The sequence below is a fragment of the Pyxicephalus adspersus genome, chromosome 9 (genome assembly GCF_032062135.1).
Source record: "Pyxicephalus adspersus chromosome 9, UCB_Pads_2.0, whole genome shotgun sequence".
Lineage (NCBI taxonomy): Eukaryota > Metazoa > Chordata > Amphibia > Anura > Pyxicephalidae > Pyxicephalus > Pyxicephalus adspersus.
In genome coordinates this window covers 38,360,882-38,377,380 of record NC_092866.1, presented here as the reverse complement: position 1 = coordinate 38,377,380, position 16,499 = coordinate 38,360,882, and the positions used below count along the sequence as shown (strand labels likewise).

The following is a 16,499-nucleotide window of genomic DNA, read 5'->3' as shown; positions in this document are numbered from 1 at the left end:
ACTGTACTAAAATATGAGAGGACAGCAAATAAAAAGTTAAAAGTATAAAGATTTCTAATTACTAAGGCAGCCCTAAGCAGTGTCAGGGGTTTTATGAAATGGATGAATAATATAACTGTATCAGACAGTAGATAACAGCTGCTGGAAACTAACTGAAAGTAGGCCAAAGAAGCTTCCATCATCTTGTAAGATATAAAAGCAGGTGTAACTAAAGGAATCCTATGCCTAGAGAAATACAAACAACTGGATTTTGACAGCCCTGTACTGAACATACTGTAATTATCCAGTTATTTTTCCATCACCATTTTTGCACATTTTGTGGTGCATCTTTGCCATCTTTCACACCAGCCCTGATGAAAGGGGTGCACATCCACTGAAACATGTTGGCTTTTGCATAGGTAAAGCAAAAAACAAACTATCAAGTAGGAACCCCTTTGTAGTAGCCTATGTTTCCTATGGTCTTTGTGGTTTAGAAACAATTTAATACAGACAGATGCTAAATATAATACATTATTGACAATGCTGTAAGTTAAAAAATATGATAACTGTAAAGACCTACAAACTTAAAATGTTCATTACTGCTCTAATCCACCGACCATATGAAATACTGTAAAATAAATAAAAAAAATGCTTTGTTACGGAGAAACATTGTCTTTATTGTGTAATTGCAGAAGTTTTACAACCAGTCCTGATAAGTTCTCTGCAGTGTTATATTTCTACATTGATATTTTTTAGGTTTATGTGACTTTCCAGTTTAGAGCTGAGATAAAATATTTCCAGCCAGACTGCAGGTCAGACCAGTTCCATCTGCTTCCACATTAATGGCCTTCACCTTCCCACCATCAACTATCATAGAAAATCTGTAAGAAAAAATAAAAATAAATGTACACTTGAAGGAACAAGACTAACAGCATGTTCTCTATTTTATGGTCTTTGCTGGTCCTGCAGTGTCTGAGAACAGCATGTGGCATGTTACATATTTCTACCAATTCTCCCAAGTTCTAGACACAATTAGTGCACCAATGATCATTCCACCAAAAGTGGTTTATGCCTATTTAAATACTGGAGCTTTCAATCGTCTTCCAGTGTCTTATATGGTTCTGGTACACTTTGATCAGATCTATGCACCCAAGTTCCTAGGTCTGCACAGATTTGCCATGGAAAGGAATTACTATTCTTCACCTTCTCTCTTCCTGTTTATTTTTTATTTATTTTATGAACCAGTGGTCGCCAACGTTTTCGGACCTACGGACCACTAAATGCACTGAACCTGGAACACACATGCGTGGGGAGCCATGTGTTACTTAAAGGGGAAGAAAACTACCCCAGAGTGACGTCATAATGCCAGAACCCGCCCACTCTCCCATCGCAGGTTTGAGCTATCCAGTGTCCAGACAACCCACCGCCCTGAGTCTACGATGCATACGTGAGACATGGTTCTTCGCCTGACCCCTGCTGGGGGGGGGGCACACCGACCAGAGCTGTGGACCACTTCTTGGGGACTGCTGTTATGGACACTGCAAAAGAAGGACTTACAGGAAAACTTTAAATGTCCAGGTGGGCAGGTGACAGTGGCAGACTGTGGAAGGGAGATGGACTGCAGCATCAGGAAGCAAAAAGCCTGATTAAGCCTACCAGGTTTTAATTAAATATCTTAATCTTGAACAAATGCCAACCCTCTAGATTATACTCTAAAATAGATGTCAAAATCGCCTGAAACAAAAAACTATTCCCTACATATTGCTGTTCATATTGACATTTTTTCCCCTCCGATTCAGAAAGATTGGTTCTTGTTACCAAACGCACTCATGCTACCCTGCCTGTGAACGAAAAGGTGTATTGTGATTGTTGAATGCTCTGTTGCATAAGCTGCAACTATTTTAGTAGAACCCTACAAGAAATGTAGTGTCTGGATGAGGAGAGAACACACACATCATCGACAGCAGATTCCTTTCTGTCTTTGTTTGTCAAAGCCTCCCATCACATAGCACCACATTTCCACCATGTGTGAAATAAAATGAATTACTGAAAAGAGGTTGATGTCACATCAGAGTCTAGAGGGATATTGTGCATATAAGAAAGTACTTTTTCTACAACATAAAAGTAAATTTGTGGGGAACAAATTATGCTTGCCATTGGCCCTATTTGGAGTAACAAAGTAAAACTCTTTCCTTCTAAAAGATTTAACTGCTTGTTGGCAGAGAAGCATGGAACTTTATGAAGCAATTTACTCTACTGTTGATGATTTATGCAGCACAAAATTAAATATAGAAAATGCAAAAGGAACAGAGACAGCAAAAAAAAAAAAAAAAAGACCTAAAAGGGGGTTTAACCCTTCCCCACTCTAACCAAAGAACATTTTAAACAACTAAATATTGTCTTCCTCCCTGTAGTTAATGCAGTACGAGTATAAATAAGGGTAGCAAATATATGTGTTTATCAACAAATAACAGATAATTTATATCAACAGATAACAGTGGAGTGAAGTACTGAAAAAAGAAAACAGGCATATTTATTAAAACAGCCCCAGCAATCAATCAGTAATGGATAATATATATTTTTACTTGGTTTCTGCCCTAGTTTCTGACATTCCCAAGGACTGTGTGCGTGCAGCTTTTCTTGGAGGAAGTGTTGTTGGACAGTTATTTTACCTGTGGCAACTGAATTATTTGGAATTTGAGGGTGGAGTTCAATGTATTTTTTAAATGCAAAAACTTTTTTTTTTGTATATATAAGAAATAATTATTTTGAATGGTATTCAACATCACAACAGCAAGTAAAATGATGAAATGTCCTGCTCTGAATAGTTGCATGAAATAAATGTAGAGGTTTATGTTAAGTGCATGGACTGCTTAATCCAACACACACTAACTGTGCTTGCATTGAGTGGCCCTTGTGTGAGAGTGCTTTCAGATCACAATTAATATTTTCAACATTATCCTGAATGTATATGTGCATTTCTTTAGGGGTCATAAGAATTTCATGGTACCTAGATTCAGAAAGCAAACTAAGGCGAACTATTAGGTGAAAAAGGCTTACCTCTGACACCTTTGGTTCCCAAAGAGATCAAGCAGCTCTGGCTTGTCCAAACCTAATCCAGCAGCCTGAAAGAGATTGTTATAGTTAATCTAGTTGTAGCAGGTATAGCTTGGTGTTGTTGCAGCTTTCATATATACAAAACTAGATATAAACAATAAACAAAAACGCACCACTAATAAGTATAGAAAAAAAAAAAAAAAAATGATAAAGCCAGTGTGTCCAAATATTAAAAACAAAAGAGATTCCATTTAATAAAATGCAACACAGATAAATACTCCAGGGACTAGTATTGGCTCATCAGATTGAAGGTAAATATAAAGCTTCACATGCCCAAACAGTTAAATGGAATTTTATATTAATACAGCTTGTTCCTATTACCCCCTTCTTACCCAACTGTTACGGTGATCAGCCTTTATATTCCCTTAGCCATTTTTCCCTTTTTCCATCATTTGAAAAAAAAAAAAAGGCCCACGTCGATCGGGTTCAACAACCAGGGAAATAAACAAACTAGAAAAACAATGTAATTTTAAGCAACATACAGACATACAGAATCCCATTAAATATGTGAATGAAGGAAGAAACAAAATATGGGGAACACATAGTATCAAGAAGAGAAACAAAAGGAACAATATATAGCAAACTGGACACTGTCATAAGTTAAACCTTCACCTATCCCAAAATAAATTGGGATATACACCAGAAGGTCTCTAGCGCTTATAGTGTTGCCAGTGTACATATTGTATGGAAATTAAACTATAGAGCGTTTCAATACACAAGCAGACTTTATACACTACGGACCTGATTTATTAAAGATCTTAAAGGCTGAAGAGGATACACTTTCATCAGTGAAGCTGAGTGATGCAGCAAACCTGGAAATGATTTCTAAAAAAGGGATTTGCTATATGTTAGCAAATGTTTTCAATCCTGGACCAGAGCCATTCCAGGTTTGCTGGATCACCCAGGTTCACAGATGAAAGTGTATTATCTCCAGCCTTGGAGAGCTTTAATAAATCAGGCCCTATAACGGGGACTTAAAATTATGGGAGAGCTGACATGGTTATTTATTTAGTATTGAAATATTTTATAAAGAAAATATGTACAAACCACACTGTTTTTTACCTTGTAAAGCAATAGCTTTTTTGAAAAAGTCTAGTATGTTATTGTTTGTGAATGATTTTATGTAAGAAAGTCCCTGGGGACAAATTAGTGCACATTCACAATCACTATTATAAGAGCTTAACCTCCTGGGCGTTACACTGATGTCTATATTTCTGTACCAAAAGCGTTACACTGTTTTTTATGAATTTTTTTTTTTTTTTAAATTGTAGACCTGTAAGTTACAGAAATATGTCCGAACAAGGGTCTAGTAGATATCATGAATATAAAAAACTTTCAGTTGTAATCCGATTGTCATACAATGTATGACAATCGGATTGCAATATAACATTTGTTTGCATTTAACCACCTGGTGAGAAAAACTCGGGGTTAACCATAATTGCAAAAGTTTTTACCCCGAACATGCTCGGGCTTAACGGCCAGGTGGTTAATGGGCAAGTGCAGAATCAAAACATTATGTATCACACAACCTTATCATTAACTACACATTTTTTTTTAATCCATTACATACTATGAATGTGTGATTTAGTAAGAAGATACATTATAAACTTTGTGCTAGCAGTGAGTTATTGTTAGCAATTACTCCTATGATATAAAAAAATTACCTTGACAAAGGCCCCATTGGGATCAGCCAACATCTGAACCTACAGGAACATTACAAAGTTAAACATATTAAACAAAATATTGTTAAAAATTGTTGACAGAGTATTTTTGTTTTTTTAAAAAAAAAAAAAAAACCTGACAAACCTGCTGCTGTGTTTTGGTGGTTTCTACGCATACCTGCAACACCAATACCCTGCTGTTACAGCAAAATCCTTCCTGACAGCATATAATCCTTCCTGACCACCCAGACAGGCTGAACAGTACACATTTCTACAAGCCAATCAACAATTTACAATTTTCCCCCCTAATGTTCATCAGCGATACCATAGCAAAGTATTAGAAGGGCCTGGACTAGCATCTGCATGGTGAATATTTTTGAGAGTATACGTTTACTTTACTATCAGACATTCATTTGCTTGAGAAGACAAACACTTCTTTTTAAGCAGTTGGGAGAAATTAATTTCAATACAAGTGCCCTCCATGTTCATGCAGACCTAAATAATAATAATAAAAGTAATTATGTGTCTGCACTGTCAAGACATCCAAGATGTGAGCTGATACCAGGAAAGAACAGACAGTCCTATTTACCTAGCTCACTGAGGTTACACAAGAAAACCTGGACCCAAGCCAATTCCAGAGTTACACAACAGACCTGCCTTTTTGTACAGGAATGTATCCTTCTGCTTCCAACAACTATAAAAGGTATAATGGAGGACAAGACTTATATGTAAACCTCAGCTCACCCAAGGAAACTATGCAATACAGAGGATGATGCAATTATAAAGAAATCAGGAGGCTCTCAGATTGTTTGAAAGTATCATTGTTACAACTTTAGAAATTAAAAGTTGCACTTCAGCTGGAATCCTATTTACCAGGTAGATGATGCAAAAAAAATAAACATTATTATTATTATTAAACAGGATTTATATAGCGCCAACATATTACGCAACATAAGATGGGTTGTTATGAGCAACACAGACATGTACTTCTAATTTCTTTGAAGGAAGCATACTTTTTTGTTCTGGGCAGCACCTCATATATATCAATCATACGGATCTTTTTCTCACATAGCATTACAAAGACCCTAGCTTGTTTTTAGAACCGTATCTTCCCTGGACTGATATAAAAATTTCCATAGACAGTTTTGGTATTTGTACCTTTCCTTCAGCACCTTGAGCTTTTCCCCATTCGCTCATAACAAAGGCATCATTGACAGAGATACAAGCGATGACTTTCACCCCGCGGGATTTCAGGTCCTCAGCTTGACTCACGTATCCAGGCAAATGTGTCTGTGGACAACAGATAAAAAGACAATAACTAAACAAAGTAATGCTTGCAGGTGGAATAATATAATTTAATATAATCCAATATAACAGGAGCCTAAATCATCAGGAATTGAGAATTGTAACACAATAAAATAGGTGAAGATTCACCAACCCTCCCCCTCCAAAAACCTTTACTCATTCTATCTACACACTGAGATTGAATGAATAATTCAGTGAATAATCACACAATTTATTGTGTGAGCACTCCTAAATCTTTTAGAATATCAGCTTCTGCAGTAGGTAGGAATATGGCATGGCAGAACACAAGTATACAATTAGAATTTGTTTACTTATGTGGAGGTATATGGTGCTATGTACCCTAATGAAAGGTCTGTCTGTTTAATAGAGATGTCTAATACCAACACTGTATTCCATTGTGTAATAAAAAGAAAAAAACGCATCTATGGAGAAAACATACAAAACAAACATCGTTTATCCCTGATTTATGCATTAGATGGAGTGATGCCACAATCCTTACAGCAAAATCCTAGAATCCCAGTATCCCAAATCTTAGGAGCATATTCAGGGGAGTGCAAGGGAATGTTTCCTATTTATTCTGCTATCCTCTGTGTTTGCAGGATCTCACTGTACAAACTGTAATGTCAACCTCTCCTAGGGACTGCAGGTGGAACCTTCGTACGAGTACAATGTAGCCACATTTTGTAATTTTTCACCACAGGCCGGTTTTTCTTTTGTGTGTGGAATGCAGCGTTTTGATGGAGTAAGGGAAATATTGAATATGCAGTCCTACATTTCTGTAAACTATGCCATGCAGAGTTGGCTTTAACATTAAAGAACAAAAACTGAATCACTAAGGACTTTCCTTGTGCAAATCTGTTTAAGGTCAACATGGAAAGCAGGAGATCAGCAGAACATCCAGTCAATGAATATGTTCAGGTAAACAATAGCAGTTCTGTGTTTTTATCAGTATAGATTTACAGCTATACAATAAAATCACATACCAGGATGTGAAATGTGTCCACATCTGCAATTGATATAAATAGTAAAAATTCTGCAGAGCTCTCTGCAGTACAAAGTTTATTCACATCTATTTATAAAATAGCAGGTATTAAGAGCAGCCATGAGATGTGCTTATCCAGCAAGTTTTCAGGTCAGGAGGAAAACCCAAACATCCAGCAGAAATCCCTGAAAATCATTAGGAAAAAAGCCCAGATGGAATTTGAACCTATTGCTCCAGATCTGCAAGGCAAGACCAATGCCACCATCATCATGTTTCTCCAAGGTGTAAATAGGTAACCCTAACGCTCCCCTTGCAGCACTAAGGTCACAGGTTCAAATCCTGGGCACTCAAATCCAGGATACTCATTTTAAGTGCTTCCTATGTTTGCCTTTTTCTGGGCACTCCGCATTTCAAATGCACTAGTAAGTTCATTAGCTTCCTCATATATTTAGGATAGGAGTCTGGTAGAGACATTAGATTGTAAGCTGCTCTAGGGGAGAATTTTGGAAACTATGGAGCCTGTAAAGTGCTGCTTATTATGACAGCAGTTTATAAATCCTTAATAATAAAATGCAAGTTTTCAAACATACATGCAATACCTATTTTTTGGTGTTGGTCTATAGGTCTAACCTTTTGATGTCATCCTCAACAGCAGCTTTACTCAAGATTGAGAAACAGATTTCTAAATTTCTATGTGGCAATAAAAACCACAGGTAATATTTCCACTAAATTCTTACCATATTTCCTATTACACAAGGCTTGTATATGATGATTTGTAAAGTGCTAAGGACAGGACAGTTGTGAGGGACATTTTCATGGAACTTTATAGGTCCATCTGCATCCCATTATTACAAGGAAGACATTGGGCCTGATTTATCAAAGCTCTCCAAGACTGGAGAAGATAGACTATAATGGGTGAACCTGGGTGATCCAGCAAACCTGGAATGGATCCTGTCCAGGACTGAAAACATTTGCCAAAAAACAGCAAATTATTAAAAAAAAAAAAATCATTCCAGGTTTGCTGCATCACCCACGATAGTCTATCTTCTTGGTTATCATCACTGTCTTGGAAAGCTTTAATATATCAGGCCCATAAAATCCATACTACACTTCTCCAATCATCCCACACAAGCAGCATCATTATTATTATCAATCACCGTCATGGGTTATTTTATTTTGGATAATTATATGTGATTTAGAGAGACGCCTCTAAATCATATAATCCTCTTTTAATTGAAATACTAAAACTGAGATCACTGAACGTGTCAGATATTTCTCTTACATGTCATCACCCCTTTATTTAATTAGTGCTGTAAGAAGGAAAGTGTCAGGCAATTACCCACAGAAACCTGCGAGGAGCTCACTTTACAATGGTAGACCAGTTACAGAATGGATTTTGGTTATTTACTATGTGTATTGCACCATTCACTTACATCACCTGATTTTGGGGGGTGAGGCGCTTACCTGTAAATATAAAAAATGTGCCTGCAAATGCATGGGATCGGCACTTTTTTGATTTCACATTTCAGGAAAGCGCCATCTACACGCCATCTTTAGTACTTTTTCCCCTCTATTAAACCACTTAGACCTAAAGCGTATAGGTAGAAAGCCATCGGATCCCTCTGCAATCCCAGTCCAATCAGTCCAGACTTCCTTTTTCCCCGCACTAGCGCCGCCATCTTCTCCTTACATCACCTGATTTTGGGGGTGAGGTGTTTACCTGTAAAAATAAAATCAAAAATGTGCCAATCTCTCTGCGAATGCATGAGATCAGCATTTTTTTGATTTCATATTTCAGAAAAGCCCCATCTACACACCCCAGAGATTGGAGCAGCCTACAGCCTTCTGAGATTCACAACATGAATATACCATGAGGATAAGGGTTTCCCTCTTCAGTCTTTACCACCGCAGATCCTTCCCTTTAAAATTAAAAAAAAAAACAAACATTTTTTGATAAATAAAAAAAGTTAGCCGCCGTTTTTGGTAAATTGTAAAAAAAAAAATAAAAAAAAATAATAATAAATAAAAAAGGGGATAGGTCTACTTAAGGGGCTACCAAAAGGTCATCTTTAAAAGCTGGAACTACCCCACCACATTAAATATTGAGTTGCACAATTTGGCAGACTTGCCTGCCAAAAAGAACCCCCTCTATCTCTACAATGTCCACACTCCCTTTTATTTCTATCTTCATCTGGTCCGTCCTTTAGGTTAGGAATCTTCGACCACCCTCACTGGCAGAGATAGGACATGTTTCTTGAACATGGGAGTTACTTTGTCCTCTTAATAAAAATGTGTAGAGACTTCACACTGAGATACATATGTGTGGCTCAGAGTACATTGTTAGAAAAAAAGTGCTGAACTTCAAAGTCTCTTCTGTGACCACCTGCAGTATTTTTTACCAAGAGGACTTTAGTTTCCATTTTTAAAAAGAAAACAGTGTTTTAAATGACTCCTGACACAGCCATCTGACTTCATCAAAGTTTCATCGAACTATAACAAGTATTTAGCTGTTGCAGAGACAACCTTTGATCTGCACCCAATACATGTCCATTAGACACAACTATACAGATATAATCAGAAACAGAAAACAAGTTACAAGGCAGGTTAGCAATGGCATATTCCTATATCATATTTTGGTATCCTCTCTAGTGGTCAAAATACTTTTTACATGTGTTTCACATCGCAGAATGATAAATTTTTTGTGTATCACAGTTGAATGGAGGGACTTTTTAGGCACATATTATAAAAGATAATCAAAAAATAACTTTTATACATTAAAAAACAAGTAAAAAAAAAAAAAAATCACACAGATAATTTATAAAAACTCTTCCATGTGTAATACGGTCTCGCATAGTTAGATGGAATCATAATAGGACACGTTTCGCGGGTATCTACCGCTTCTTCAGGAAATGTATAGAGACCTAATAACACAACAATTGCGCTATCTTTAATTTCACAAAATATCACTTTAGTAAAGATCATTAATATAATTTATATATCCTACGAATTAGGAATGGGAATACATAAACATCACCACTCCCTATACCACTTCCTAAATCATATATCTTATGGACAGATTTTTGGTTATATGAAATAAAACCCAGCATGCTGGTTAGGTACCTATAACAGACACTGAAGAGCTGTAAATCCTCCTCCTAGTTACAGGAGGATTGTATGCAAATCATAACTATACTAGTTTTTAATTCAATTGAATACTACACCTAATACCAAACACTGAATGGTTTTCGGTTACCATTTTTTTGACAAGTCATATGTTTGGAGCAGTGGTAGTCAACTTACCAGGTATAGAAGGCCTGAAGTGCTGCCTCTGACATTAGCAAAGGGCCACACATGATGTTCAATAAATCTAATGCCACCTAAAGGCATGCAGAGGTTGCAGAAATGTGATGTGTGATGATCAGAGACCTAGAAACATACTATTGTACACACTGTGTGGGTGACATGCAATAAATACCCACATAATACACACAACTACTTACTTATGTCAACCTACCTTGGAACATCCTGGAGTGAAAGCTCCTGGGACACCAAAAAGAATCCCCTTCTCAGAACCAAACACATCCTTCAGACTGATCTTTTTTCCTGGACCGCCATCAAAGATTTGCACATCAGGAATTGCATCTCCTGCCTGTCAACATGTAAATTGGTTTAAATTTATCTTATGGTGACAGAGCACGAGACTGCAGACAATATTATTGCATGCCACAATCATTATTTTGCTTAACCGCCTCAAGAACAGGAGTGGACCAATATTTTCTGACAGTCACATGTCTGGGTTTTCCCATAATGATTTTGAAATAATTACTAAATCAAATTTCATCATGAACATCCTGCATCTTGTGATTACACCGAAAAAGTCAAAAGAAGATTGTGATTTAGGAATAATAGATAATCAGCAGTCCTGCAAGATATAACGAATCTTAACACCAGTGTTATTATACAGTGACTCCAGACTAAATTTGAGGAAATTCTGTTTATCCTGTTTATTCTGTTTACCCTGTTTAGGGTAATTTTTTTTTTTTTTTTTTAACAATTTAAACCCTGCATAAGCCACAAAGCCTTCTAACTATGAGCACCTTGTATATTTCTTGGCTCCTAGCAGTGAACAGATCTGGATGGGCAAATGCAAGAAAAATGTGTGTGGGGAAGGGGGCTGGGCATTATGAAACAGATGATTTACCCTTTCAGTTCAAGCAGGGTGAAGGAACAGGGTTTCTTCAAAAGTAATTTCTTAACTTTCCCCACAAGCCCACCTTACCTGGCAGCTCCGAGTTCTTTTGCAACCAGCAAGCCTTTGTGATCCTCCTGAACAAACAGCAAATTGTGCAGGTTTCTTTTCACTGCATTGGAATTGTTAATAAAGCTGATCTCCTAGTGCCACTATAATGGAGCTCTGACTCACAAGGACTTTCTAATCTTTCGTAACCCACTAAATGAGAAGACCTAGAAAGAGTCTGGTTTTACAATAAATGGGCTGGGTAGAATGTTAATGAATGTTAATAAATGTTGGGTAGAATTAAACTTAGTTTCCACATGTGACAGGGCAACAACAAATGGGGCAGAGGACCAAGGCGCCAGGGTGACAACCTGGAGGACTGAGTGTTGTCACCAGAAAACTATCTGCCCTAGGATAGGGATCATGACAGATTGTCCGGTATTGGGTGGCAGTGGCTGCGATTATCACTCCTGTCTTTGCAGCATTGGGGGTCCAAGGCTGACTTGCACACATGAAGTTTATATGCTCCCCATGTACATAAGGATTATCTCTGGAATAAACATACAAGCATATTACATCCTATGATTAAACAAGGGCCATGGAAATATTGGCAATAAAATGTATTATTCGGTTTAGGAAAAATAATCAAATCAGTGGAAATGCATCTGACACCACAATTATCCCCAGTGAATAAATATAACTACATTGTCATTAAACAGATAAATCAGCAATAATGAGATCTGATGACATATAACAAAAAACAGTGGTGCCACCTCATAACAGGAAGTTCTAGAACATGGACCACCATAGCAGGATCAGCTGGTACTAAGGCTGCACAATTAATAATAAAGATGCCATTATTATGTTAATAATTATATATGAGATGGCCGGGTTTACAAAAGTCACCCCCTACATTTATTAGACAGGGGTATTATTAGGGGTCACTGACACAGCAGGTGTACCCTTGGTAGGTAGGTGTGTCCCCGGCCATTGGCCCATTTGTACTGATTTAGTAAGGTGCACTGGGCTCTGACGTCCTCTGGCACACACTGCACAGCACTTACTGCCCCATAACACCCAGCTAGCCCATGCCAGGCTTACCTTGAGAGACATGGCTCTGCTCCACACTGCGCTTCTCGCTGCTGTACGAAGTGGTGACAGGAGAAGGAAAGATACGGGTAACCTACAAGCCATGACAACTGGGGCGGGGCTTCACGTGGGCGGGCCTATATCATCCCCTCCCCCTAAGGGCACGCCCTCCAAATGCTTTGCGCTGATTTACATGCGTTCTTGCGTTTTGTACTGCAATCTCCGGCGCATGCCCTATGATGTGTTTATGCCCCGCCTCATTCGGATTCGTGGGCGAGGCAACATCAGGTTGGTGATTGGCGGAGCTCCCGGAAGTAGTTTCTATCCCAGGCACGTGGGTACGCGAGACGGGAAAATGAAGCTTCTTACACATAATATGCTGCGGAGTCACGTTACCGGGGTGACCCGTGGGTTCCCTCTCATCATCCGGGTATGGTGCTGTGTGCTTTTGGTGGTTTTTGCAGCGGATTAGTAATGTGCAGGAACTCAGATATCAGGATTTGGTTTGCTGTAGATCGTGTGGAGATGATTTGTGATGTGTAACTTGTACCTTACACTAACCTTCGTCACATCTTCATAAACGTTATAAAGCATTTCCCAGGCAATGTATTTCTTCCTACCCCCATCTCAGTGTTATTTATGTACGTAGTGTCCCCATGCACCATTCATTCAATGAGTTTACATTTCCTTGCCTCCTCCCTGGAAAGATTTCATGAAAACCTCAGTACTTCCTGGTATGGGGTGCCATGTGACACCCCTCCCCCACTTCCTGTTTGGTTCAATGTCAGAGCAGCCAAAGGGGTAGGTGGGAGGATAATGTGTATAGTTCTGAGAGCAATTGTTGGGGTGTTCAGTGCTACATTGGAGGCAGTAGGAATGGAATGAAGATGTTTGCCCTATTAATCTGTAAAAGAACGAAATAAAGCAGAAATAAAACTCAATATAATCACCTATTCCATCGCAGGGCACCATCTTCCTTTTTCTTTTCTGCCTGCAGATTATTGATTGGCCGTATCGGGATGGTGTAAAATCCATGCAGCGCAAGGTAGCTCAGGATTGCTGGGTGCAGCTCAGTAAAATCTGACATCTGTTTGGCAATCAGGCAATGCTTATTACATAAGGAACATCGCCTTTACCTTTCTGCAATAAAATCCTGCCTGGTCATAGATTTTTTTTAACTTGAGACTTTATTTCCACTTTAGTACCAGTTCCATGATGGGTTACGCCTGTCCTCTCTCTTGAGTTTTGGTTGTTTAACCCCCCTGGCGTTCTAATTCTGTCCGTTTTTTACGCAAGTTACATTGTTTTGCATGGAAATGTATTTTACATTGTAGGCCTATGATTCCTAGGCATAACTAACGGAAATATGTCCAATATTTAATAAATGTATTAATAAACTTTAAATAAAAAAAATCTTAAAACAAGGGTGCATAAAAATACAAAAACCTGTAATGTAACTGTACAGTAGCATATATTATAAAAGGGTTACTTTGTATTGGATGAGATTCGTCGGGGAGGCCTCCAGAGGCTGCGATGGGACTAGGTAAGTGTGTTTTTTAAAAACTTTTTTTAGCTACCCTGAGTGTGGCTTGGGGGTTACCGCTTTATGCATGTTTTTTTAACCCCAAGCCACTCTCGGGAATACTGCCGGGGGGTTAAGATTCTTCAGTATCTGACCTTTTTCTGGAAGTGTCAGGCATCTAGTCCACTGCTGCAAGCTGAGGTTCCATCTGTGTTGGTTTCTACATCACTGTAGTTAGAACCGTTCTTTGTCTAGAGCAGGGGTGTCAAACTCAAAATTAAAAACGTAGACAAAGTCGCTGGGCAAACTTGAAATTTATTGAAAAAATTGAGGAAATTTTTCCTTCTCTTTAGATATAAACCCTTTTCATATGGAAACAAATAGGTTTTGCTTCACATTCAATCTGGAACAAGCTTAGAATAGAAAAAGAGGCATAAACATTTTTTAAAAATTTTATTTAAGAAAAAATCTTATGCCTCTTTCTCTATTTGTAACCTTTTTGCACAGGCTAACAATAATAATAACAATATTCTTCTATGAAAATCCAACCATTCAAGTCAATGCCTTGAAGTAGCAAGGAAAAGTAGAGCTGAGGGGGAGTGCTGGATATGCCAGACACGGCCAATGCGAAGCTAAATCTTATGAGTGGCCCGCCGCTGAAACTCCCTCTTCATTGAAATAGCGCTGCTACTGAAATTCCCGGCATTATTTGCGTCTAAAAACAGTCCAATGCGGGGCCACCCATAGGCAGAGAGCCTGCTGGTATATAGACGCGAGTGATGCCGGGAATCGTAGTAGCGGCGATATTTCAATACAGTGGCGGGCCAGTTGCTGTTCATATTTAGGATTCCTTTGGGGGGCAAAAAAAAGGATGCTGGTGGCCAGATTTTGCCCCTGGGCCGGAGTTTGACACTCCTGGTCTAGAGGATAATGAACAGGGTAAAATTCTTCCCTAATTCCTCACCTTCTTTGCTGTGTAACCACTTGCAGCGTTCCATCATCATCACATAGAATGCAGTGCAAGTTGTACTGTATTGTTGAAGGGGGGGGGTGTATTGGAGAGAAGGGGAAAACATCAGCTGCCATGAGAGCAATAAATAAGAAATATGTCACCCCAAGCAATGTAATAATTTATTGACATGTAAGCATTGATTAATTTTACTAGTTTATATGGGAAGATCTAAACTCTGTGGGGTTGCATTTGTGCATACCTGCACCAAAAATGCCAGCTGTAGTTTGGGATAGTATGTTCCTGTTGGGGAATATTTTTTGATTGGCTTTCTGTGTAGTCACCAGCTGTAGATAGACTTATAAAACAAAATGTTTCACATGAGTACCAGCCTCACTACTCGTCACACAGACCTGTGGTGCCCAAAAAGAACAGGCACATGGAATAGTGCAATCTAAAATCTGGTGTGCTTATGCTAAAACCAGATAGAGGAGTAAAGGCTATTAAATCTGAACTTATCAGTTCAACTAAATCTAAATCAGTATCAACTAAATATTTATTTTTTTATGATTTGGTTTTACAAATGTAAATTTGTAATCATTAATCTTTTTTTTTTTTTTTTTTTAATTCACTTATCAGGCAGATGAAGTCAAAGTCAATTCTGTGGATTTCAACCGAGAGTTTGTGTCACGTATGATTCCTAAACTAGAGTGGGAAGCATTGGTGGAAACTGCAGAGAGTGTAAGTAATCTTCATTGTGGTGATTTGTATTGCCAGGCAAATGAGAATTTCCCTTCATTATTTTAGGAGTTGTGTATTGTCAGTATTAATGGATCACTTGGTGGGATGATGTGGAACCCCAGCAAAATTCTGAAATTAATCCCATTTATATTGTTTTATTTACTTAAACATTTGTAATTCTGTTTAGCAACTCTTGTAATTTTCTTACCTTTTTTTCTTACCTAATTTTCTGTACACTGCATAGACTCTATAATTAGGGGGCATCCTGGAGTGGAGTCCACTGTGTGCTGTTTGGATTGAGCACGGTCACAATGCAGGGCTGCTCTTCTGTAAACGTCTTTGTTAAAAATACAAGAATGTTCTCACAGTTATGAGAAAAAAGTATATTGTACTTTACTGGTAAGCATCAGTGATTTGTTCATGATATGCAACTGACAAAATGTCATGCATGGGACTAAAATTGTGCAGTCATTACACACTACATGACACATTTTTTTCAATGTAAATTTAGGAATTTTTTTAAAGAAAGTAAACATATAGACATATAGGCAAAAACAACAACACATGAAAAAATACACCAAAGTACAAACCTTTAATTACAGGTAATGAAACATGTCTCTAAACAGGTGCAATTAGATGCTATTTTAGTGTTCAAAAATCACATCTGTAGCTGTGGCCTAATTGGTGTGCTTTAAATTGGCAATTTTTCTAAAGGGTAATTATAGTAATATAATGGTTTAACCCCACCTAGCAGTATTCCCGAGTGTGACTTGGGGTGGATTTTACTTGCAAAAAGCGGTAATCCCGAGTCACACACAGGGTCGCTAAAAACAATAAAAAGCCTCACTTGCCTTGTTCCTTTGGCCTCCTCCGGCGTCCTGCTCGTTCGTCCAGGTCCTCTGGCAGTGCCTTCCTTC

The 16,499-nt window shown here is 38.2% G+C and overlaps 2 protein-coding genes across 2 annotated transcripts in view; one reads left to right on the top strand and one right to left on the bottom strand.

The window, feature by feature from the left end:
* Nucleotides 1-631: 631 nt before the first annotated feature.
* Nucleotides 632-12,537, bottom strand: PRDX5 (peroxiredoxin 5). The gene is made up of 6 exons (XM_072421503.1): nt 12,383-12,537; nt 10,559-10,693; nt 5,916-6,047; nt 4,761-4,799; nt 3,040-3,104; nt 632-860 (listed from the first exon to the last, which is right to left on the bottom strand). Exons 1-6 carry the CDS (start codon nt 12,473-12,475, stop codon nt 755-757), a joined length of 570 nt encoding a protein of 189 aa, XP_072277604.1. The 5' UTR covers nt 12,476-12,537; the 3' UTR covers nt 632-754.
* A 103-nt stretch (nt 12,538-12,640) lies between these two features.
* The window catches only part of TRMT112 (tRNA methyltransferase activator subunit 11-2), a 6,879-nt gene continuing 3,020 nt past the window's right edge, over nt 12,641-16,499 (top strand). Inside the window, exons 1-2 of the mRNA XM_072421504.1 lie at nt 12,641-12,800; nt 15,481-15,582. Of these exons, the coding sequence (XP_072277605.1) occupies nt 12,726-12,800; nt 15,481-15,582 (177 nt within the window). The 5' untranslated portion in view covers nt 12,641-12,725. The remainder of the gene's footprint in view (nt 12,801-15,480; nt 15,583-16,499) is intronic.

Bases quoted from the DNA above. Each gene is read 5' to 3' on its own strand.
- PRDX5 (XM_072421503.1), bottom strand. From the start codon at position 12,475: ATGGCTTGTAGGTTACCCGTATCTTTCCTTCTCCTGTCACCACTTCGT. The intron at 4,800-5,915 runs GTACAAATACCA...ATGTTCCTGTAG, and splicing joins CTCAAGGTGCTGAAGGAAAG to GTTCAGATGTTGGCTGATCC. The intron at 3,105-4,760 runs GTAATTTTTTTA...AATCTCTTTCAG, and splicing joins CCAATGGGGCCTTTGTCAAG to GCTGCTGGATTAGGTTTGGA.